Source organism: Dermacentor silvarum, chromosome 3, assembly GCF_013339745.2.
Source record: "Dermacentor silvarum isolate Dsil-2018 chromosome 3, BIME_Dsil_1.4, whole genome shotgun sequence".
Taxonomy (NCBI): Eukaryota; Metazoa; Arthropoda; class Arachnida; order Ixodida; family Ixodidae; genus Dermacentor; species Dermacentor silvarum.
In genome coordinates, this window is record NC_051156.1 from 182,401,366 (window position 1) to 182,426,743 (window position 25,378).

Here is a 25,378-nt window from a genome sequence, read left to right on the forward strand (position 1 = left end):
TCTACAGCAACAAAGAACTTCCTGGCAAAACAGTGTGTTAAAAAACAGAAAAGAACTGTGATGCCTCTAGCATACTGTGCCTGTGCAGAAAGGGCTGAGCTTCCACACACAACTGTCTGCCATGCGTTCTGCTTACATCTTGACCACTTTGCGTTTAAGATCTACAGAGCTGCCTTATTACAAAGAACCCCCCCCCCCCCCCGTCGGTGCGCCACTGCTAGTTATGTTCCTAATGCAACTTGATTATACCTGTATCGCTAGTGTATATTTTACTAATGTATCTATATCGCACATGTGCCCACTTCCTTATGCAATGCCTCCTTTATTAGGGGTCTTTAAAGTAATAAAATATTTAATTAAATGACGCCAAAGGCAGTACGCCCTGGTACTGCATGCTTCAGCAACTAATGTTTAGCCCAAACTCAAGGAAACAAAGGACAACAATTATCACACTTGAGAACCACTCGCGTCTTAAACTAATGTTTCGGGCAGGCCAGCTAATGTTTCGGGCAGGCCAGCTAGCTTTACAAAACCTCGCTGAGAGATCTCTTGAAGAGAATATGTTAGGTCTAGCCAGCTTCTCAACTTATTGGCTGGGGTCGCAAGTTGTCGCAGCAACTGTCACAAAGACGCGGATGTTTGCTTGCACACACAAACACAGGGAAGTGGGAGCGGTGGCAGCGGTGAAGGCTTCCATATGTGCACTGCTCGCTTGAGACCAAAGAGGGGCAAGCAAGTTGGTGGAATTCGACTTCGGTGGCAGTGCTCACATTGCCCGTGCTTGATCTGCAAGAGCGACTTATCTTTTTTTTTCCGTAATCTGTTGGCATGGATCACTTGCCTGATGCAAGACTTCACCTTTCAGGGATGAGCGATTGCCTGAAACTATGAAGATTCCCACAAAGTAGAAAGCTTCCATATTACCAGCCGAGGACAGTAGAGCCCCCATCATTTCTGTCCAGAGCGACGTAGTGCTGTGCTGCTGAATGAGAACACTGGTATTTGAGGGTAGATTTACGGATTGAGAAATATGGCTAGAGCTCCACAAAAGCCCTAACAGATCTACTGCCGTACCTTAAACGTTTCATACTCTTTGCTCTTGTTAAGGCGTTCTTTTAAGCACAAGGCTGCTGTGCCCTAGACAGCCGTGACGGAGGCTGTACACTCTAGAAAAAAAAAGTACACTCTTTGAGGCATATCTTGTACCCCCTACAATAATTGTCGTCTGTCTTGCTTGTGTTCCTCCACTTGCTGCTTTTTTGTCGAGAATGCTGTGTCACTCGGATACGCACATGCCGCTCATGACCTGAAAGTACCAGGTGCACAGCGTTAAAAGGAAGGCACGCAAGTTAGATGATTATCGTTTGGGGACAAGATAAGCACCGAAATGTGCAAAATCTTCTGAGAGTGCAGCTTTGCAGAACTGATAAAAGTGTTCATAGCTTTAGCCCACTCATCATTATGATGGGCAAGTCATGCTGAACTGTAATGCAGGTTTTCCAAATGTTTAATGCGAGAAAAACTTCATGGCTTCATGCTGTGAGCACTGTAAAAGCTTAGATGTACAGCCTGTCACAATAAGCAATTTGGCCGTTGTCGACAACGGCCGTCTGGCCTTAATTTTTCCGCAATATGCTTGTGTATTTGTTCTTTGCTGCGCTGCCAACTAACTATCTAATGATCACATTTTTTTTTTGCAGACTGCCTATGCATGTTCTACCATTTATGAAGAATTAATAAGCAGGTTGTGTTATTCGTTTTGAACAGGTGTAAGTGAAAGCAGTAATGTGGTCATAAAAAGCAGCTAGCATTTCACATTGCTTTTATTACAATTTATTACAAATCCCATTAGGTCAATTGCAAGCCCTAGGTTATCTACACTGTATACACTGGTCATATATACATATGGCAGCAAGCCAAGCTCGACTTGGCATGCGGCCTCTTCACTGTTCGATCTGGGGAAAGAGCTCTGCTGCCTGGCTTCCCTGCATGGCACCGACACACCACGTGCATAGCCAGGCTTCGAAAGCTTCGACAAGTCGGCCCTCGTGGTTGCTGCACAGGGCGCGGAAGTCCTGCATCACGCCTCGCATGAACTGCTCGTCAATGGTGGCCGTGTTCTTCCAGCGCTTCGTGATCATGTAGTTGTATGACCAGAGGAAGCCCACCTGCGTCAGTAAATGAGTATCTGATGACATTTACTGCATTTCCATGAATGCAGTATTTGATTTAGCTGAATACGGGGCACAGTACGACCGCAGTCTGCATGAAGCAAATGATGCTTGCCTTGTGTAGGTCAAGCGCAGAAGTTTACAACAATACAGATTATGGTAAGTTTGCATGTGTTGCCAAGTTGCGCAGTTTGTGCCCGCGCCGATTAAATTAAATCTAAAAGCTCCACAGAAATATGAAAAAAAAAAAATACTGTGTTCAATTAGATATTAATCCCTTCAATGCTGTGACAAATAAATTTTTTTTTAATAGTGCAGAATTTTTCCTTAAACCTGCATATTTTGTGCAATTTTTTTCTAAAAAATACGATACCAGGAATGCCTCTTGCATTATTACTAGTCTTGTTAAAAAATATAGCGAAAGTCATTATGCATTATTTGTTTGTCAAAATTACAAGCAACAGCACTTATACACGCGCAAAAATTACGGAAAGTTCACAATGAATTAACTCGTCATCGGCACCAGAGGACGCTTATAGTGGTGAGGAGTTACCTTGTTATCGGCAGTTAAGAGGTTAAAAGCAATTTTTTACAGCCTGGACATACTGATTCAAAAATTTTAATATCTAAACAGTTGAACCACCTTAATAATTATTACTCGAGATTGCAAATACAAAACTCTCCAGTAAGCTCTGCTCTGACCCTTTCAAGCATTCATTTTAAATGAAAACATTGTTATCATGGTTTGCTGCTGTCCAAGTTTTAGGATGTTGATGTGTGAAGTATACTGGAAATGACCTTGCAAAAAACAGAATCAATTGGTGCCTGAAAAAAAAAAATGTTTTATTCACTTTTCTCTTGAGCAGGCTGTCATGCAATATATGCGAGAGACACAATACCACTTTGTTGTAGCCAGCTTGCGTGCATGGCACAACTACATAAGGTGGTTGACACGCATGCACACACACCCAGTCCTGCAGTACCATCTGTCTAGGAGTCTCACCTTTCGATTCGTACAAGCTGGTGGTGGTTCTTCACAGTGCTTTAAACAATGCTCCATCACATCAGCTTCACAGCAGATCTGAAATAAATGATATAAGAGTATTGAACACATCTGGTTTTGTAACCACAAGGGACCAACTAAAATAAGAGCGAAGATAGCTGACACCTATTATCACTCTTGGACTTTGGTTACACTAGCAATGAATAGCACTCTAGTCACTCACGCCATCAATCTTTTAAGCTGGGCCCTTTAAAAAATGCTTCCATGAATGCATAGTAAGTAACAATAAGGCATCTGCATGTTAAAAGCACCAACATTTGGCCAGTTAAATGGAAATATCCTACAGAAAAACTCACTGATGCTACCCCTTCACACTGCTCTGTTGGTGCTGATAAAGTCCCTTTATAATTTGAAAGTACCGACTTTCTGTGAACTCTGCCGCCGCGCCGAAGACCCTCGCACGCCCTCCTCTCCCACCTTTTGGATCGGCGCTTTTCTGAGCGATGATTGGCCTCTCGGGCCGTCGCCCTGGAAACGCGCGCGGAATGACTCTTTGCTCGAGTTTTCATTTTTCATCGACGCCATTAGCAGGCCGCCTCCCTCTGTTGCGCATCAAGCTCCATCGGGGTACGCTCTGACTCTTGAAGGACGCTTCTGGCTTGGCGCAGGATAGAAAACGTGATGTTTAATGCAACAGCATTAGGAGGGCCATGAAGGCGCAAACCATCCATAGTCTGTGTGAAGCCTAGAGGTCTGGCAGATGTCTAAGGTGTATAGAAGAGGAAATAGTCGTAGGAAGAGTTCTAGTGTAATACTAGTAGTATAATGATATAATATATAGTAACTAAACTGACTATGCATTAATTACTGCGACTAACAATGACAAATAAAACTGAGTGTGATTAAGAATGAATAAGTAAGGTTGAGAATAATTAATAATGACTCTGCTATAATGACTGACTAATAATCACCGACTTAAAAAACGACCATGAATGAGTCAGCGAAATTGAGAATTACAAAAAATGATCTCGAAAACTAGAGAATGAATAAGACTGAGTCAGCTATACTGACAATGACATAGCAAAACTGAGAATGACCATGCAAAATTAGGAATGAATAAGAATGACTCAACAAAATTAGAAATGACGCAGAAAAATTACAAATAATTAAGAATGACTCAACTAAGTTTAAATGGCTAGGAAAAGCTCATTAACATGGAGAATGACTAGGCAAAAGAAGGCATGACCAAGAATGACAGTAAAATTGAAAATGGCGAAGCAGAATTGAGAATGACTCGGTAAACTTGAGAATTACTAAGAATGACTTGCCAAAATTGAAAATGACTAAGAAGGCCTAGGCGAAATTGAGAATGGCTAACAAGATCTAAGCAAAATTAGGAGAGTGCCATCGAGGGACTCGCCTAGATACTTCATCCAGAGAATGTAATATTTCCATAACTTATCCTAATTATCCGTTTCCGTCAGTAATCATCCAGAGATTTCAAGTCAAACCCTTGGCCTGGTCCCTTCTCCAAAAGGTTGGTAAAATTGTTTTTCCCCCGAGATAATGAAAAAATGTTATTGTCGTTCAAGCAGTGTGATTTTTTTTTTATTCAACAAGTAATAAAGCAGTCGCATGGGAATCACTCCGAGGCACCAAAAACCATCCTGCCTCTAAAAGCACTCGTGAGATGCTTTATAAACAACAGCATTTTAGCGAAAATCCTGCACTAGATAAAATCTGCATTTAGCATAACGTCAGTGGGCAGAAAAATATTGAGGAATGTACAAATATATAACGTAAATATTCTACCATTAAAACTGTGCGCTATTATCATGACCGGTATTAAAATACCAAAGCCTATGTGGGCTATAATAGTAAGCAGTTATTGTTCATGCCGCAAGCGTTAACACTTAACGCTTTCATTGCGCAAACGAGAAGATGATTAAGGGGGCGCATGGTAGGGTCGAGCATGTCCCACCACTTTCTTGCATTTTTTGTTTTATAGTAGAACGAAAAAAAAAGAAAAATTAAAAAAAAAAAAGCTTAGGTGCGCTCGCGGGCGCCAGCCAACGCATAAGGCTGGTGCCGCACGGTGACCTTCTCAGCGTGCCGTGCGCAGAGCATGCAGCTGGCCGGGAAAGGATATCGAGGAGGAAAGCATACATGCAAACCAGAGCTACGGACAACTACGAGGAACAAGGCTCGGCCCTAAGGCGCTTCGCCCCTAAAAACACAAGAAAAATAAAGGTAATGTACTCCTTACAAACTGCACACTCCTTTTTAGGGGACTAGGCAAGGTGCCATGCCTTATCGTGCAGTGGGTGCACACATAATTCCCTGAAAGCATCCTGTTTCGTGGAAGGATTTGGACTGACTTTGCTTGTAAGGGAAGTCAGACCTGAAGCTGCAAAAATAGTGTCAATATGTTTTACCATGAGACTGTAACAAGAGACAGGCCACAACTCACATAGTCTAGTGACTTATCAGCTTCGTCTGATGGACTAGGTTTGCTGCTGGGGCTGCTACGAGGGATCATGAGGAACATGCCACCCGTCGTGTGCACATAAGTGCGATGCTCCACGGTGGACTGCAGGTCTCTCAGAGTGATGAAGCCAAACCGATGTGCCACATACTCTTGAAACTGCTCCAGGCCCCCTCCTGAGAAAGTTGTGCACCACATTCAGAAGACTGGTAGAAAGTGTATATAATCATTTTGCAGCAACACCCACACCGGTTAAGTTAAAGCTGTCCACAATTGAGCAGAACCATAGTCCAAGTTTTGCTTGAAGGTATAGTCGTGTTCAATATGAGCTGCAACACAGTGCCCGCGATCGAAGGGGCCCCAAGACTACACAGTGCCACCAATACATGAAAATTTGGAGAACTAAACACCGTTCTGATTACTAGCACATTAAAGGGACCCTGAAACGATTTTGACGATTTTGTACAAACGTATTGAGTCGTTAGAGTAGGCCCTTCTGATCATTAATTGGCACATCTAAGCGCTCTACATAAAGTGTATAATTTATTATTAGGTTTCAAAAATGTATATCGCTACCGATTGCAGCACGCCAAGCGGCTGATTTTTGTGCCCAGATGACGCGATTTGCCCAGAATACGTCACTGGGCCAGCTATCCGATTGGCTGCCCAGGGCGCGTCATCGATAATTTTTCCAACATTATGGCAAACAAATGTTGTTCGTAATAGTTTAGATGTTAGTTAATTTGTTTCTATAAAAAGAAAGTAACAGAAAGAGAATGCACAAGGACACGTATCACTACACAAAAAGCACTTCCGGCCCACAGCAAGTGTCGTCTGCTTGTGTTACAACGTGCTCCGTGTTGACGAGAGCTACGCGGTCAGTGTTGGTCTTGTTCTTTCTTCTCGCGAACACCACGGTTCGTCCTTGTTGCATTGTGGGCTAAAAACGTAGCCATCGGCGACATGTCAAGCTGCGACATCGTGCCCCGCTGCAAGGCAGCAGACAAGCGGAGTGGCTGCAGCGCATCGGACTTATGGTATTTAAACGGCGCCAGCAACTACGTGTTTGTGGCCGTCGCTTCACGTCGAAGGTTTGCCACAATAGAGTTTAGCGTGTCCGGTATTCAAGTAAACGCAAGCGCAAGTGTACTGGTCGCTTTACCACGTTTTACGTGATGAACGGAGGTTCAAACATGAACTGCTTGCACGGTGCAGCCACCTGGTGGCACAAAGCTCAACTAAACACACAGCTAATAATATAGCAGTAACCAAGTTTTTTTTTTAAACTTTGCTGCTGGCTCAAATTTTTGGCAGGATCATAATCTTGAACACGTCATGTTTAACATGTTTGATGCTTGGTTACAGGAATATTAGCTCTGTTTTTGGCTGGTTAAGCTCTGCACCACCAGATGGCTGGACCGTGCATGCCGATCAGGCCGCTCACGTACGTCTACGAAGCTCCTTCATCACAGCAGTATGGAGGGGCTTTAGTTTACGCCTCTGGCTATCCGTCAAAACACCCAGCTCGCCTGTGGTTACCGGAATACAGGACACGCTCGGCGCTGTGACAGAACGCTCGCAACGCACGCTGCTTGATCGCTCTCGCTGGGGATCGACGGCCGGGCGGCTAGCGGAGAGGTTGGCGAGCCTTCGCGCGCTGGCTCCAAGACAACCGGAAGTAGACGACAACGTACGTTACAACATGACGTAGAGTCAGCGTTGGTGGAGCTTAGCCCCGATCACTCGGCGAGCTAGTTGAGGAGGAAATGCAGGGCTAGGGAGGAGGGTAACTTGTAATCGTCCGTAGCTCTCTTAATATGAGACGCTTCACTTAAATTGTGACGCGAATGTTTTACTGTAGCTGCACCCTACCCGTCTACAAAATTTGTCCGAACCGTTTCAGGGACCCTTTAAGTAGGCAAATTTCTCATAGTTGTTTGTATGTCAGCGCCACTGCGCAGTGTTGGGGCCGCCTCAACCGTGGGCACTGTGTTGCAGTGCACCTTGAACGTGAATGCATCGTATTACACGATTCTAGTACAACCCCGAATATAACGCGCACTGAATTTTGGGCTTAAAGAAAGAAAACAAATCTGCACCTGAATGTAATGTGCGTCCGACTTGTAAAAAAAATGTATATATATAGCATATCCCCGCATTCGCAAACAGCACAAATGAGAACTGCAGAATTTACCTTCACAGAAAGGAAACATCTTTTTTTTTAATGAGCTTTGTGTGTACGCTCGACTCTCTCGCGTCCGACATGGGGTGAATATATTCGTTCGATATCCTGTCGCAGCGAGTCGGACTTTGATTTGTCAGCGCCGATTGGCATGTTCCATTGGTTGTAATTTGGCTAGCGTTCTGGTTCACGCTTTCCAGGAACAGACCAGAAGTGGTATGTTATATACACAAGTTGTCACATAATCTTAAGAACGTGGCAAACAGGTGTAATGTGACGGTCGTGTTCTCCGCACCACGCAAACTTGCTCATCTCTACGCATGCATTCCGGGAAAGAAAATCATGCAAGGCTGTGGAAAGAAGCACGTAAAGACATTTATGGAGTATGCAATCGGGGTGGTGTACGAGATACCCGTCTTGTGGGAGGTATTAACGCGGGGCAGACCGGTAGGTGCGTGAACGACTGGGCCCGAGAGCACACCGCGTCACTAAAGAACAAGAAAAATCTGCATCTGCCCGCGCACTGCAAAAGCTGCAAGTGCATGTCATTGTTTGGCAAGATAAAAATATTAGGTCGAAGCAGGGACACTGTGGCATGTGAGCTCTTGGAGACCTTATTTATCAAGCTGAGGGGTAGCGACTGCGTTAATGACACATCTGTTAGCTTAAGGAAGGGAGAAGCCAGGTTGGTGGAAACACTGAGTTGACAAGGTCTTTACGTCTGGTGAAGGACTGGGGAAACTGTTTCGTTTTGAGTGCTCCTGTGATGTTAGTGGCGCGCATGTGCAGACCTTGCATTCTCCATTTCATAATTTCACCTTTTCCCGAGAGGCATCAGTGGTTAGTGAGTGCATGTGGTGTTCAGTCTTGTCCATGTCCTTTTTGCGCTCTTTTAATTTCACTATATACCATGAACCAACCAGCGCAGCAACAAGCCATATGAAACAACAGTTCAACAACACTGTTAGTACACTGCTTAAAACTACATTAGCTTCTCACTAGTGTAGGGAGCAAACAGAATAAATGATGCATCGTGTTGCTTGGAAAGGGCATAAATATTACTTAAATAATGGGCAAACTGTTATATAAAAGTTCACTTGGCAAAGCAAGTTTTCATACAAATGAAATTAGTCACCCATAAAAGTTGAGTCAGCTATTATGCTAGTATTAATAGAACCAAAAAAAAAAAAAAAAAAAAAACGGGATAAATGCATTAAAACAATGAGTGAAAGAAGAAAGAACTGAGAACACTGATCTTTTTTGGTGAGCAATGTAGAGGTCTTTGAGAAATAACCCCGGTATTCAGAAATGCATCTTAAGTTGAAGCCCATGCTTGACTTTATTTAAGTGATGCCTAGCGTGAACGTGCCCACGACGCTCATTGCGTTTCCTCCGGCGCATTCACGATAGGCGTCATTTAAATCAAGTCAAGCATGGTCTTCAATTTAAAATGCATTTCTGAATATGGAAACAAGCATCCAAAGAACCTTAGGTTCGAAGGTGCCTTGCAGCTTCATTGACTGCGAGTTAAGTTAATGTTCTGAAGAGCGAGGCGCGAAGACGACGGACAAAGTGGGAGAAAATACGCATACATAGAGGAGCTTGATGTGAGCGAGTTGGTGTAACATACTTGAAGAAAAAACAGCATAAGAGAGACGAGGACGAAGAGAAGACAGGTACCACACATACATACTTTGTCCGTCGTCATCTCCGTGCCTCGCTCTTCAGAATATGCTCAACCAACACGCCCAGTCCTACATTCTTACTTAATTTAACGTTTCCTTGCATTTCGTGCTCGGAAGACTTTCACAGCTAGGAGGGTGCACGTGTGCATGTCTGTTCTTGTTCTGATGGTCTAGCTGACATCTCATGCGTGGTACAGAAGCGCTTCCTGTCTCTCACATTTCATTTGACCATACTCTGATTTAACCAACTAGCTGTCTACCAAGCTGATGAAACACACGCATCTTCTTATCTATCTACATCCTGTGGTTCCCAAATACTGGGACATAATGGTGAGTGCTTTGCCAGATACTCGCCTCGTAGCAGCTGGGAGGCAGGATTGTCAAGGACGCCAATGTGCAGTGGCATAAAGATGGCACCCCGCAGGGGGTCAGATTTGGGTGACTCAGGCAACACAAATGGGTCACTCGGAATGGGTACTAACTGCAGTCCTTGGCTGTTTGCTTTGCGTGCCCAGCCCAGCACCTGCGTGCACAGAAGCCAAGCGGTAAACGTCACTGACTCTGGCAGGAGGAGAAAATTGGGCCATTAGCACAAGATGGGCAATGGGCATATGAGAAAGGGATATTTTTGTTTCAAATGACAATTTGTCCGTGTTGTCTATGCCATGATGCCAATAATCAGGAAGGTCTCAGTGACAGAGAAGCCCGGTGATGACTAGAACAAGGTGAATATGACGCACCAGTGGCTACAGTCTACTCCAAAGCCTAATTCGGGCTTTCTGGCACAGATATGTTCAGCTCGCACAAAGGAGGGGTGCGGAAGGGGTTAGGAGGAACGGATGAGGTAACGTGGATGACGGCATGTTAGGATTGGTCCAACAAGTCCAGCAGGTATGAGCTACCATGGCGCTGTTCTATGTGGTGTTGGATGGTATTTTCAGTAAGTGTGAGGGTTTGGGAAGCATTGTTATGAGAGCTAAAGGGGTTGGGACAGAGAGGATCTTTCGGCGGAGACACCAGAAACCTATTGCTCTAGGGGAGGGCACTGAAAGTTCTGAAAGCAATGTCGTGTGTGCCGTAATGCACCAGGGCATGTGCGAATAGCCACTTGAAGCACCTCCCTCTGAACTAAATGGTTAGGGGTTAGTGTAATAAACATTTAAATTTCTAGCTCCAGCTGTGGACGCTTTCCTACATGGCAGCTACACAGTGGTATTTGCTGTAAGTCATAACGGAAATGTCTTTTGGCAATTCAGTGGATCACTAGTAAAGAAGGTTATGCCAAGTTCTGAATTACTGTGCAGATAACATAATAGCATTTAAAACTGTGAGAAAAGTGGATAAGAGGCAGCCTGCCACAGCAAATAGCTCAAATCAGAGAGAGAGAAAACTCTTTAATGTAATGCAGAGTTCAAATCAGATCTTGTCTATTAGTTTCAGCAGCAAGTGGTCCACAAGCGAAAATATACAGATGGGAGTCCTTGAGTCAAGGCCCTTTCTACTGTGATGTTTGGTTAAAGTATATAAAGAAAGGGGGAATAAGCAAACTATGACAAAATTAAGCATGATAATTAATTACTATGTTTTGGCACAAGAGTTGCATTGCCATCTTGTCAGTGCCACGAAGATAACACGAACGGGAAAAAAAAAAATTTGTGCAGGTAGTCATTGTTGCATCAAATCTAACTTGCAACATATATAGCACGAAGCCAGCTTCCCACTACTGAAACTATCAGCATTTCATGCCCTCTTGTTATAAAATGGCATCTTAGCGAGACTTCTGCAACAAAAAAAGTTGCAGTGGCTTAGCTCGGCTATGCCAGGATATACGTAGCGTTAGCAAAGGTTCAGCTGATTATTCTTAGCTTTCCTGGTTGTCTACTATGCTCAACCGCTAATTGCCAGGCAACTACTTCGGGATCCGATCAGTCAAGCTTCACCGTTCTTCTGCGCTGTTGAGCAGCATTTGCGCTCTCCTTCTCCATGGCTATACCACACTGGCAAACGCCAGTCAGAAGCGCAGCGGCTCCAGCGCAGTGTCAGACGGCGACTGCACAGCGAGCGCGCGCCGGCGCCAGTGCGTCTACCACGGCTACAACGTCACTCCTCTGGAATGCGCAGACCGGCGGCGGCGGAGTGCGCGAGAGGTGCCGGCTCCGGTGGCTCCGGTGCGCAAGCCGTGTGACATCACTGATCCTTGCGTATGCGCAGCACGGCTCTTGATGTGCCGTGCGAAACGGGCTTGGCTAGGCCAGTGTAGCTAACGCTACAAAAATGTTTGTAATGCTGTTAAGCGGGTTAGCTGGTAGTTATATGCTCAACTCATATCGACCCATAACACCACCTGTGTTTGTGGTGTATGCGTCTTCCCTCTGCGTCTCGTTTCAGTTGCGCTGGTTATATGATTCAAGAAAAAAAAAAGTTTGACTCACCAGATCAGCAATTATGTAACCGGTAGCAACCATCCACTCAACAATGATCTCGAATGCTTCTCCTGGCTGGAATATGGTGTGGTACTGTGCCTGACCCCATTCAGGCCGGTCACTGCGACCACCAACATCGATGTCGACATTGACATTCCGGAACTCCAGCTCTGTATCAGGCAGGCAAGCAGCAGAGCATGTAACAGCAAAGAAAATGTTGCAGTTTCCTCCGAAAGGTGAAGCATCGATTGTGATTGCAAATTATTAGACAGCTATACGAAGTAAAGTTCATGTGTCAAACAAAGTTATGACTTAGTCATTAATAAAGAATAAATCTTTCTGTATCCACAGCATGAGTTGACCTAAAGAAGAGAAATGTTAAACACAAAAGCTGATCTTTAGCTGTCTGTGAATAATTTTTCATCTTGAGCACTCGATGCAAAGTACATCTGCTCACACGTTGCATATGATGCAATGTAACTGAATGAAAGTGCATGTGTGTGTGTGTGTGTGCACGTACGTGCGTGTGTGAGTGTGTGTGTGTGTGTATATGAACGAGAAGAAAGGGAGCCAAGGGGCCCAATTATTATTAATCATATCATAAGAAGCCAACAAACAATGACATTTAACAATTATACATTTCCCCTGATTAAAAAGAAAGATGGTACATGGCAATTTTGACAAAAAGCTTTGACAGAATAAAATAAGCAGCAGTAATGATGGCGGTGAGGAAATGATGGTGGGGAATGTTTCAAGAAATGAAGCATTCCATTATGAAAGGAAGTTCGGATAAAATACATTTCGTCTGTAAAGATTAAAACGCACATTTTTTGTGTCATGAGGTCGTCTGGCCATGGCAAAAGCCCAGGCTTCTGCCTGAGCCAAAGCTTGAAACCTGCAACTTTGTCCTTGGTACGGTAAATTACATTGCTGTGGGTCAGAGCACAAGGTTAGTCTCAAACAGACAGACAAACTCCCACGAAAAGAACTGATCTACCAGAAAAACAGAGCTGTAATAGTACATAAGTTGGGTTGTGGATACTGGAAACACGGAAGAAGGTTTTTCTCACTTTTGCCAATATCAATTTCAGTGCTGTCCAGCTCGCCTGCACTTCCACTGTGTTCATTCTGAGGCAGCAGCTCCACTTCGATCCACTCGTGTTGGTAAGCATCCAGATCTACCTCATAATTTTCTGAAACCAGCAAAGATATGTGTTCAGAATATTCAGTCATTGCCATTATTTTTCAGATTCTGCCAGGCCTCTCACTGACAAGAGGGGCAGAAAAAGTGGGGGACAACGAATTAAAAAAATGTGCTATGAAAGATAACTTCAAATGAATAACAAAATATCAATGCGCAGTTGCTTTATATTTGCTGCTTCTTGGTCAAAATGCAATTATGTAGCATGTTTATTTACCCACAAGAGCAAACAATTCATTATGTTGTGCCAATGACATGAAGGTACATACCCACAGATACTCAGAGCAACGTTATTAATGTACAGTGGAATCTCGTTGATACGATTCTGCATAATGCGTCTTCAGGAATAATACGTACAGTGGAATTTCGCTTATACGATTCTGCATAATACGTCTTCAGGAATAATGTTTCTCTTTCTTTTTCCGGGAAACATCCCATAGCAGCAATGTATTTTTATGCGGCTATTGCGAACGCGTTTTCATCTGAAAGTGCATAATAAGACTGCAAAAGTGGGCTTTTACTCACATTTCTAAATGTCATAACTTTATATTCCACTGTATTACCTTAAACAGCATTCCACCGACCCACAAACAATGTGCCGAGCCCCAGCCACGCTGAAAGAAGAACCCACACGGCACGCCACCGGCGGTGAAACGCTGCTGCGGCAGCGCGGGCACACTGACTGGCGGTGTGCCGGTGCTCAGATGAGTGAGGAAACGGCGGCTTGATTTTTAACTTCCAGAATAACTTTTTTTAACGGATACTGAAATGAAGAAAGTTCAGCGCAAACTGTCGAGCTATTTCAATGTTGCTGAATAAAAGTGCATTGGCTACGGTTCGCGTGGTGTCGAGTGATACTGCTCTGCATAACGTGTTATACGGAGCACTATCATTCCACGCCACTCAAATCTTTGCTATAGAGTTCCATTACCGAGTATGCCTATTCTCAGACTTTTTAGCTTGCTTTGGATAATAGTACGATTGTTGGATGACCCATTGTATTTTCCGGTTCCTGTGAAGATAGTATCAATGAGATTCCACTGTATAAACTTATTTTGGATAACATTTTGCAAAACGTCTTGGTGACCTCACAGCATGATAAGCCTGTAATACAACCTTATTAAATTGAAATGTGGATCCAAAAACAAATGCAGAAATGAATAGAAGTGGCAAGACTGCAAAAAAAAAAAAAATGCAGAAGGCAGCTGCGCAAGTTTAAATAGAAGGTGTACGAATGAGACAATGTTTTGCATCCTGACCTTTGGTATTCTTGTCCGGGAAAGAGTAAATGTAAAAGCCATTGATGAACGGATGGTTTACATCTCCAGATGCATGGCAAATGTAGGACTCTTCTACCAGTTTCTGCGGGGACAAAGGGCAAGTGTTCAGCTAACAGGCATTGCCTTTCCTTACCCAAGTACAAGCTATACCTCTAATATTGCTCATTGGTGCAGAACTTGGCACATGGAACTTAACACTAATAAATTCAAAGTTTTGTGTCTTTCACGCACTAACGAACCCTCTGCTACCTATACCCTAAATAGCGCTACTCTAGAATCTGTTAGTTCTTATAAATACTTGGGAATTCATATCACATCTGATCTAAGCTGGAAACATCACATTAACCATGTTATTAACAATGGTAACCGTAAGCAGTACCTACGACGTAACTTTATTAGAGCTCCTGCCAAGTGTGGAAGTAACAATGTATAAAACACTAGTGTGGTCAAAACTTGAATACGCATGCTCCATTTGGGACCCCTTTCAATCGCGCTTACCTTTTCTCTTGAAATGATACAGAATAACACAGTACGTTTTATATTATCCAACTACAATCGCACTAGCAGTATCACATCGATGAAACGCACCCTTTGCTTGCAGTCACTTGTTTCATGTTGCAAAGCATATCGCCTTACGCTTTTCCGTAAGATATACCATCATCCAGTTTTGAAAACCCAGTTCTTTCCGACCCCATCTTATCGTTCTGACCACTTAGATCACCACCATAAGGTACACGTTACTACTTGCCACACTAACACTCTTTTTTATTCTTTCGTCCCACATGCGTCCAGTGACTGGAACCACCTTCTCTCCTATATCGTTTCCATTTCGGACCACAATCTATTTTGTGCAACCATATAAAATTATTTATTTTATGACGCATGAAGTGTGTGTGTTTTTTTTTTTAAACGCGGTTCTTTGTATTGTATCTTCATTCCTACTTTTTGTTGTATTAGCCTAAAATTGTCTCGTCCTGTGTATTGTAGATGTTATTAGTATTGCACATATTCTTACATTTGGTATTTTGTTTATTATTTATGTACCCCATTCCCCTCTGTAAAGCTCTGTGTGCTTGAGGGTAAAATAAATAAATAAATAAATAAATAAATAAATAAATAAATAAATAAATAAATAAATAAATAAATAAATAAATAAATAAATAAATAAATAAATAAATACAATCTAGAACAAGTCAGCTACCTTATATGGGGTAGCTAGGAAAGAGGTAAAGAATTTCAGTAGATAGCTTGTCAACTTTTTGGGCTTAACTTCCTCTATTCGTGGATAGCTTGTCAACTTTTGGGGCTTAACTTCCTCTATTCGTGTCATGCAAGCTAACCAACAACCAAGCGAGCAAGATGTGGGAGGAGGGAGAAGGCAAAGATTTTTTCCATGGCCCAAGTACGGGACGTGCCAGTGTTGCCAGTGCAACCTGGCTAGGAATATAGAATCCTGTTGACCTTGCGGTGCCCCTTTCATACTAAGTGGCATGCTTGAAGTTATGTGCTATCGCTGGTCCCTACTTCCCATTAGCAGGCAAACAGCAGTCACAGCTGCCACTGTATCCCCAGCTGGAAAGCTGGAAAACCCTCTTCATTGAGTGTGTCCTTTTCAAGGAATCCCTTGGTGGTGTTTTTAATAGCTAGCTGACCGGCTCGAAGTCTTAACAGCAAATGTAATAAATGCTTTATTTTTTAGCACTGTTGCCGTCTCTTGTGTCCTCGAGCGTGAACTCAACCGTGGTTGCTTAGTAGGAGTGTGGCAACAAGAGTGAGGTGTCAGTCAAGCAGATGGTGTTGGCATCTGCTTTTTATATAGCTAGCAGTGCAGTTCTTGCAGAAGCCCGAATGGGAAAGCTCAACAAAACAAGGATCATGCTCACGCTAAGCCTGCTGGCTATTATGGTGCCGAGAAAATCCATATGCTTGATATTCCTGATGATGTGTGGTGTTTTATGGCACAAGGGCCAGGGGTATGGCCAAAGAGCGCCATGACAAATGGTACTGTTATCAATGAGCTATAAATGACGTGGACAATGAATTCCCCAAGGCAGATGTGACATGGCTGTAAAAGGGCCTAAAACTGTCGCTGTAAATCGCATAAAACATATACAATTAAACCTGGATATAACGAAATTGACAAATTCCCGAAAAACTTCATTATAAAGAGGATTTCGTTATATGTAGTTTCATCACGAAAATTCGAAAAAGAAACGCTTACCGTATTTACTCGATTCTTACCGCTTACCGATGACGTCATAGCATTGTATAAGGCCCGTTCACAGTCCGACGTTATCGGCGCTCGGGCCAGCTTCGTTTGCGGCCAGTCACGCTACGCCAGTTGTGCTACACCAGCCGAAACACCATCTCCTCTATACTCCGACGCGTGCGCCGTCGGCCGTTTTCTTCGGAGCATGCGCAGAACGATCCCAAGCCCGCGCGCCGCTTTGAACGGCTGTCTGTGACCATCGGCGAAGTGGCGTGGGCGCCTTTATTTCTTCACGTGAAAGGGCATTGTGGGTCGGCGCAGTCGGCACACCAACGCGCTGCTAATGGGTCAGGAGCCAATTTGGCACCGGGTCCGTCGGGGCGCGTCGAAAGCCGCCGGTTACGTCGTTTTCGCCACATGACGTAGAGTGCGTACGCGCTCGCGTTACTTCGGACTATAAACGACCCTATAGTGTCACCTAATGTCAGGTTAGTGAAGTGAAGTGCAGAGACTTGCACAGTAACCAAAGAGTGACGCTGCCAGCGCGTTGAAAAAAAGAAAAAAAAAAAAGAACGTTTTTTTATTTGGCAACATCAACTGGAAAAGGAGAGTGCCGGCTTGGCGGGCTAGGCCAGCTGCAGCAAGTGGTGGGATCAGGTTTCAATGAAGGGAGGGGAAAGGTCACGGCCGCGGCGGCAAGATCGCCAGGTCGAGGGATGCAGGCGCGCTCTCGCCTCGCAGTCGCCGTGAATTCGAGCGTGTCAAGCACGACGCCGCCGCTTCGCGGCATCGCGCTTGGCGCGCGAAGGTGCTTTCGGTTGATGCTCGTGCAATAATGACAAAATTTTGGCCGAAATCTCTAGGTTGTCGGCGGGGAAAATTCGTTATTTCGAGGGGGTCTCCCGCTGCCACTGCGCTACGTAGAGGTCTCAAATACATGTGCTTATATGGAGTAACGGTGGGGAATAGAAAAACTTCGTTATATGGAGGTTCGTTATAAGCAGGTTTAACTGTAGATACTAAAATAATGACATTGACTAGTTAGTGATGTGGGCTATGGCAATTGGGTTTCGTTAAAAACGTATGATGTAACAAATATAGCAGTGACACTAGCGGGCTATTATCACATGCTAAAAATTATCTGGCCAAATGATTTTCAGGGTGTCTGTTTCACTGAAGAATTTTAAGACTGTTTTCAGGTTAGAAAGCGGTTCATAGCTAAGAAAATATGCCGGGTGAAGGGGTATGTTTTCGCGATATGCAGAAGGGATATGCTCTGCCACCTGGAGGTGCAAGAAGCTAGACAACTGTGCATGGGGAGGTGTAGTGGTTAGCTAAGCTTTCCGTCCATAGTTTACCATGCTCTAATTCACTAATGCTAGCGATGCTCACTTTATCAGAAATGCGTGCTGTTACCTGAAGCAGTTGGATGGCATCGTGGTCGGAGTGTATGCCTTCCACGTGGTCTCGAACCCATGCCGTAGCTTCGACACTAATGAAAGAGTTTTGAGGGATGCCACCTTGCTTGGGCAGGAAGCAGATGCCATCACTATATGTGCCAGAACAGAATGCTTGCGTCAGGCCCATACAGGTATGATTTCACACAATCTGCATTAAAAATTGCACTAAAACATTGCACACCGGGATTTCATCAAAGTGTCTGTTGGCAAGACTTAGCTATGTACTAAAACTCTGAAAGAAGTTTCCACAATATGGTAAGCTTGTATTTTTGAAGCTGTCAAGTAATGGGTTGTCAAAACATAGGTGGGAGTGCCCTATCATAGCAATTACAAACTACCACTAGCTTTTCTTGTGAAGATATTGCTTTGTGTTTTATTGTTGCTTCAGAGCCTTTCTGGCACTACAGGTATGTCGACATAATGGCAGCGTTAATACACTAACCAAATAAAGCTCTCTCTTGCAAGGATTTCTTGCAAAAAAGTACACTGATAGCTGCGCTGCAAGCATTTGAGGCAGCAAAACTTTCTTGCATGCTCTCAGCTGGCTGGGGCATTTCTTCAGTGATCACTCTAGCTTTGAAGTGTGGCTAAACCCTCACAGACACCCAGTGCTATGCACACCAGCCCGTTTCAATTCTGCATGCTTAACCTTACCTACCTCACTAGCCTAGACACTATAGAGGTTCTGCTATAGAGGTTCTGCTATAGAGTTCTGCTATAGAGGTTCAGCTTCTGCTGCAGACATCATGAAAACATTAGCAATATCACTACGCAATTTGTTAGATCACCAGCAGCAAAGGATAAGGTTGGCACTGTGACGAAAGGCCAAGTTTAGACGTTTGCTTGAATTGGTAGGCTGGATAAAAGGCCTTGTGAGTAACAGTTCTAAACATTGCACTTGGCCTCAGAAATCAAATAATGCACTAATTAGACTAGTACATTTATAGATTTACTAATATTAGGTTTACCAAAATGTTGCTGAAAGGTCAATGTAAATCAGCTGGCATACCACAGTGAGCTCGAAACTTTAAGAGCAAACAAGAAAAAAAAGAATAAAAAAGAATAGAAGCAGTATAATAGAAGCAATAGAAGCAAATCAGTAGAAGCAAAAGAAACCTAAGTATAACTACCTGGGATTTTTCATTGCTTCCACAATTTCAGAAGGAGGTGTTACCACAGTCAAGCATTTCACTTCGACATGGGGTCTGAAATAGGAATGAATAAATGCAAATATTAGTAACGTGCTACGTTACCTGTTTAAGATACAATACAATTTGTACTCAAGAGAAGTGAGCCCTGAAGTTATGAAACAAGCAGTCCCTCCCTCTCCCTGCAGCCAAAAGAAAGAAAGAAAGAAAGAGCTGCCCGCCATGACGCAAGCCATAACATTAAGCCATTGAGCATGTTTTTAGTTTATCAGCTAAGCCCAGTTAGTTTTTTAAGATTGGATTACTGTTAGACTAGCACTCAATCATGCAGCAATTGTGCCATATCATTTTCTCTTTCTACAAATTTGCTTAACAGCTTTGTAAACAACTTATGCAGTGGCACTAATTGTTTGAGCCCATTCCTGTACAAGTACCTACTAGAATTTTTGGAACATGGAGAGTTTGCGAAAAGCAGAGGCCTTGCAACACAGGCACGCAATCTGATACTATGAAAGGCACTGTGTTGGCTGCACACAGAAGTGCGCACTGCACCTCTAAATTTATAGATACTTGCTCAGGCTGTAAGGAAGTTAAGCCTTTTAACGGCTTCTGGGCTCCAAAAACTTCTATGAGTGGCTGTAAATGTTAGCCACTACACGACCTGCAGAACGGGTAGCAGTGAACAAGTGGCACCTGCCACTTGAAGGAATGGACATTTTAATCAATTGGTAACTGTTGCTAATACACTAATGCAAATTCTAAGTAATCCAGAATTACAAGCACCTATTGTCTTTTCACAATCCCATCTGTGAAAAATAAGAAAAGCTAAGTAGTGAATCTAGAGGATAATTTATTAATCTTCAATTCTGAATAGTAAGCACCGTCCTTTAGTTAGACAGAATGCAGTTTTGAAAAGAAAAGGTCTTTGTTTACAGGTTCGCAACAGTACAATAAATTTCTTAATGCTCACATACAGGGCCAGACAGCAGCTGTACTGTACCTTGTTTCACTGTGTGTGTCTGCACCTTAGGGACTCCTAGCACATCTAGTAAGTAACATCCTAGCACAACTCATGCAATGCCGAAACATGCGGAAACAGGAAAGACACGTGTGGAAGACAAGACAATGATTATGGAAAAAAAAAAAAGGGCGTACTTGTCTTCTGAGCATTCTCCGGCAACTGACTCTGGTGTGGCTTCCAGGGAGGAGTTGGACCCATCCTTCTGAAAGAGTGTTCAACATTTGAAAAAGCAATCCAGAACCTTTGGAAAAAAAAAAAAAAAGGAATCTGGACTCATTAATTTTTTTTTCAGCAGGCACAACATTATTTTTATAAGTAAGCATAAAGTGTTAGATAGGAAAGAATACAAATGAGAATTACACAGCACTGTAATCTAAATAAAAAAATGAAGATTAATGCAAAGATAAAACGTAACATGTGATTGAAGAACGAAGCCCTAACGTCATCATAAGACACAGAAAAGCAAAAAATATTGCAGTGGGTTAGCCAAAGGAAATCCTTAAGTCCCACACAAAACAATGATAGCTGGCATGATAATGACAAGGACAATTATGGCATGATGATGATAACAATGACATGAGCACAATAAATATGACAATGGAACAATAGCGTGATGAGAAAAACGGTGGCATGAAGATGCACCATAGCACACCACCAGCACAATAGCTAATATTGGTAATCCGGAACTTAATTGTGGGTGGGAACAAACAGCTTTCTTTTCAGGGTGACTGCTTCTGCCATTAAAGCATGATGATAGCCAACACAACGATCACATTGTGCTATGACACACTGCTAATCAAGGTGGCACGTTTTGCTTGTGTGTGATGAAAAGTGAGCCTCACCTTGCTGTCAGAGTCCGTGGCTGGTGTCATCTTGCCAACAGGCATCACGTCAGCACGGAGGTGCTCCGTGTGGAGGCTGCGCGGCCGGTCGTGAATGCGGTTGCTGGACACTCTGTCACGGAATGTACTAGCTGTGATTGCGGACACAGGGCCCGACTGTGGAGATGTCGTTAGCGGCGACCCCTGGTGGCTGATGCTCAAACGCATAGGGCCTCCTGAAGCTCGTACCCAGGCCCCAACGGACTGCAGTTCAGGAACAAAGAGTGAGATGAAAGTGAATTTAACAGAGAAGGCATAATTCAGCAGTCTGGAAGACGCACAAGCAGCATTCAGAATGTGCATGAGAGGATCCAGAGTTGATGAGGGTCAAATTACACCACCCTAAATTTGTACATTGTGGTATCTACACCAAGTTGAAAGGCATTGGGGTTGTGATACCGAAGGTAACTGCTTGATTCGTTATGTACCGATATTGTATCAGCACTAATGTAACACCGTTTTCTTCATGAGTACAAGCCTTGGAAGGCACATGCCATATTCAGAACTGCATGCCGACTATAATGCAAGACTCTCATTGCAATTACCTCTGCCATCACATAAATGAGCTTCGTAGGAAAGCTTAACTATGATGTCTCCGTAAGAGTGCACACAAACATGTGCAGGAGATATGAATGTACACCCATGTGGGCATTCAAGACAGTGCATTACGGTCACTGTGTGTTTAGCATAGTGTGAACCATGAACGCCTTGGCCCAGGCACAGAGGTCACTGCTCCACCCTGAAAGGTCCAGTGTGCAGTTTTCCACTAACCTGTTGTGGGGAATCCCGTCCTTCCGGCGACAAGTGGCACAACTGGCCCGGCGTATGAGAGCAAGTGCAGAGGTAAGCTCTCTGGGACAGCACAAGGTGCTTACACTTACTTTTTTTCTCATCAACTAGCCCCTTTAGGCATCGCTCAAACTTTAGCTTGTCTACGGTGCCTACGCTGAGTGCTGTACTTTGTGTTATTCCTTCTGAACACTAAGCCAAAAAAAAAAGAGTGGCGCATGGTGGCCGTCCGTGGTCGCACTACACAAGGCCACAATCATTGGAGGCTCGCGGTGACAGAGATTGCCCTATGCTCTTGTGATCAGACCTTTGGTCACTGTGAGCAAGCTACGTACTATCGTAGTGACACTTTTCCCTTAGACCACAGGCAGCCATGCTCCCGCAGTGGCATGCCAGCAGTGCTCATTCTGAATTTTCACCTCTGCTTCCCATGCTGCCCAGGACAGGCGTTCGTACAGTGATAGTGTCACCGGAGACCAAGAAACCTGTCTTCATAAACTTAGGGCAATACTGTGTTTCTTGCCGTGCAGCGCTTGGTGCCCTTTTGGAGGCAGAGCACTTGCACAGCGGGGGCAACTGCTGACTCGGCCTTACGACTTGCTTAGCCTGAACCAGTAGTGGACTGTACTCCGAAGAGTACAGGAGTCGCCACACATTCTTGTTAAACTAGCTGTTACGGTTACATTATCTATGGCTAGGTAGCTAACAGTCTAATTAAACTTGTCATTGTAGTTGCATCCTGTACAGTTAGTTTGCATGTTAAAAAAAAATAATTTTTAGTTTATTCTAAGTCATTACATCTCCATCATGTTTGTTATATATATACACAGAAACATGACAAGTAAAGAATGTGCCTTGGCGCGGCTCAAATTGAAGTCTTACAGTGTTGAAACTGAACTGTCCTTACAAATATGGCATCTTTCCTTCAGAGGAAGAAGATGCAGCTTGCTGTAATCAAGTATCTGCTGTTCCAAGTTTGCAGAAGTGCACAAGTAATGTTGAGCAGAATGTCTGGATAACATGCTGGTTACCTTCGAGCGCCTTGTGTTGGCGGGCCACCGGATTCGATTCATGATTTCAAGAAACTTGACGAAGGCCTCCCGACTGAATTGCCTCGTCAGTGGCAGTAAAGTCTGGATAGATGTCGCACCGGCACTTGGCGGTCCTTGCTATCGATGATCTTGCGTGTTGCTGCCTGAGAGCCGGGCAGCAACAGCATACGTAGTCGCCAATACTTAAGAGCCTGGAAGACAGGAAAGTGTGCCGACACTTAGCTGTAGACACCACAATGAAAGACCACTTGCAGAAGAAGCCTTGTGCGTTCAGCAACAAGGCTGGTTTTCCACATTTCCACACAAATACATAACGAATTTGCATAGATTATATATTAGTTGAGATTAAGAGGAAGGTAATGTAATGTGTAGAAAGGATTACTGGTAAGTGGAATAATCATGACATCATTTCATGAGGCGTCTTCTGCTTGCTAATAAGCTGTTTGTCATTGCTCTCCTAGGGATTCATAAAGAGACTAGGTGAGTCAGTCGATACATATACAGTAGAACCTCACTTTAATTAAGTCATGTCCGACATGAAAATACCTTCATTATATCCAATATTCGTTATCAGCATGATGTTGGCAAAAAAAAAAAAACTGATATCGGCAAGAACATTTTAGGTTTACATTGTTATATCCATATTCATTATGTCAAGGTTCAACTGTATTATGAGAAAATGTTGCTAAGTTGGGATGCAGAACAAGAACAACACAGAACAGCACAGTCTCGTGTGTTCTTGCTTTGTGTCCCGTATCAGCGCTGTTTGCTACAAAAGAAAAAATATATATATGTCATAGATTTCAGGAGGTGTTCTGAAAGTGAAACGCCTGACTGGCTATGTCACTGTTGGCATAACAGAATGGAAGGAAAATGCAGACAAGTGTGGCCGAAATTTGAAGAGAGAGCGATAAGATTGGAAAATGTGTAGGCGTAGTATAGGGCATGGCTGAAGCTGGACAGGATAACTGGAGACTGCTGTAAGAGTGCTTTGTCCTGCAATAGACTGAAACAGTTAAAGGGCTCACAATAATGAAGAATCACGAAAGATTGTGGAACGTAACTGTAAGCTGCAATAAAATTCTCTCCCCTGGCAACGCATCTGAACAATTGTACAAATAGTCGTTGCAGGAACTGCAAGAGAAAGAATGACATGATACGTGACTCAGGGACTATGGCATTCTAACACTGAGCACTATGTTGTGAGTTCAACCTCTGACCACGTTGGTCCCATTCCAATGCAGGTTAAACACAAGATCTTCAATGTACTGAGATTTCAGCAAATGTTAATGTCAAAGTTCTTCTCAACACAGTATTCCTCAGAGTCAAACCACGTCTTTGGGTGTGCAGTGCATATTACAAATATAAACCCAATGAGAAATAGAATCTCCAGAATATTTCCAGACAATATATGCAGATCTGTCACATATTAAAGAGGAAGCCAACAACCATGTAATGCATCATTATTCAATAAAATGTTGCACTATTTAGTCCCACAAGTACACATTCTTCCTCGAAGTGTATAATGAAATTACACAATCTACAAGAAAAGAGAGAGTTGCATGTAGCGATTTCACTCACAAATATACATGCAAACAAATCACTGCAGGGGACATAGAGCTGTGGTTACTCCTGTGGTTACGCCTTCAGTACATGGAAGAGTGACAAAAGTTGAGCAGTGACCTTAAGCACCTCGACAACCCACCACTGTCGCAGGACGTCATTTTAGGCCCTTGGCAAGACATCAAATCTAGTTTTCAGGCCATCTTTTAAAAAGTATGGATCTGAACGGTAGGCTTTGAGAAGACCTACTTGCAAGTTATATGTTTTACATCCTCCTTCTGTTGACACCATCACCCATCATGCTCCTCTTTCTTCCATCTTTCTTTCCCTCTTCCCTTCAACATCAAAAGGCATGATAAAAGGCATATGAAAGAATGAAGCCATCTGCTGTGCTCCTCACATCCCAATCACTTGCAGCTGCAACTTCTCAGGCTTCCTCACCTCCTTGAGACCATACTCCCGCTCTCCTCGAATGCAGATGTATGGTCGAGGTAGCTCCAGTTGAATGTCTCAAGCTTCTCACTTGAGAAGATCACTCGGGAGATGTCGTACAAGGTGCTTCCCTGGCTGGAAGTTGTACACGTACTGAATCGGCTGAACCTCTCGTGAAGCATGCCTAACAGGAGCAGATGAGTCCGAGAAAAAGTGAGTCACACACTTAGGGCATCTGCCAGTCCACCAGAAATAAAACACTTCTCCGAGTTCAAGATATTGCAAAGAAAACTGAAACATGTGTAAAGGACATCTGCTATCTACAGAAGAATATGACTTGATTTGCATTCAAGGTCATAGACAGCAAAAACAAGACAAATGAACAATGACAAA

At 43.6% G+C, this 25,378-nt stretch overlaps 2 protein-coding genes across 2 annotated transcripts in view; both read right to left on the reverse strand.

Annotated features, from left to right (window-relative positions):
• LOC119446203 (60S ribosomal protein L6) overlaps positions 1-25,378 on the reverse strand; it is a 182,328-nt gene that overhangs the window by 134,278 nt on the left and 22,672 nt on the right. The window lies entirely within an intron of this gene.
• Positions 1,806-25,127, reverse strand: LOC119445071 (GATOR complex protein Iml1-like). The gene is made up of 13 exons (XM_049663997.1): positions 24,995-25,127; positions 22,970-23,181; positions 21,111-21,353; positions 20,403-20,470; positions 19,230-19,304; positions 18,056-18,188; positions 14,410-14,512; positions 13,020-13,142; positions 11,959-12,119; positions 9,881-10,049; positions 5,645-5,835; positions 3,175-3,252; positions 1,806-2,168 (listed from the first exon to the last, which is right to left on the reverse strand). The coding sequence occupies exons 2-13, from the start codon at positions 23,009-23,011 to the stop codon at positions 1,944-1,946; spliced, it is 1,611 nt and encodes a 536-aa protein (XP_049519954.1). The 5' UTR covers positions 23,012-23,181; positions 24,995-25,127; the 3' UTR covers positions 1,806-1,943.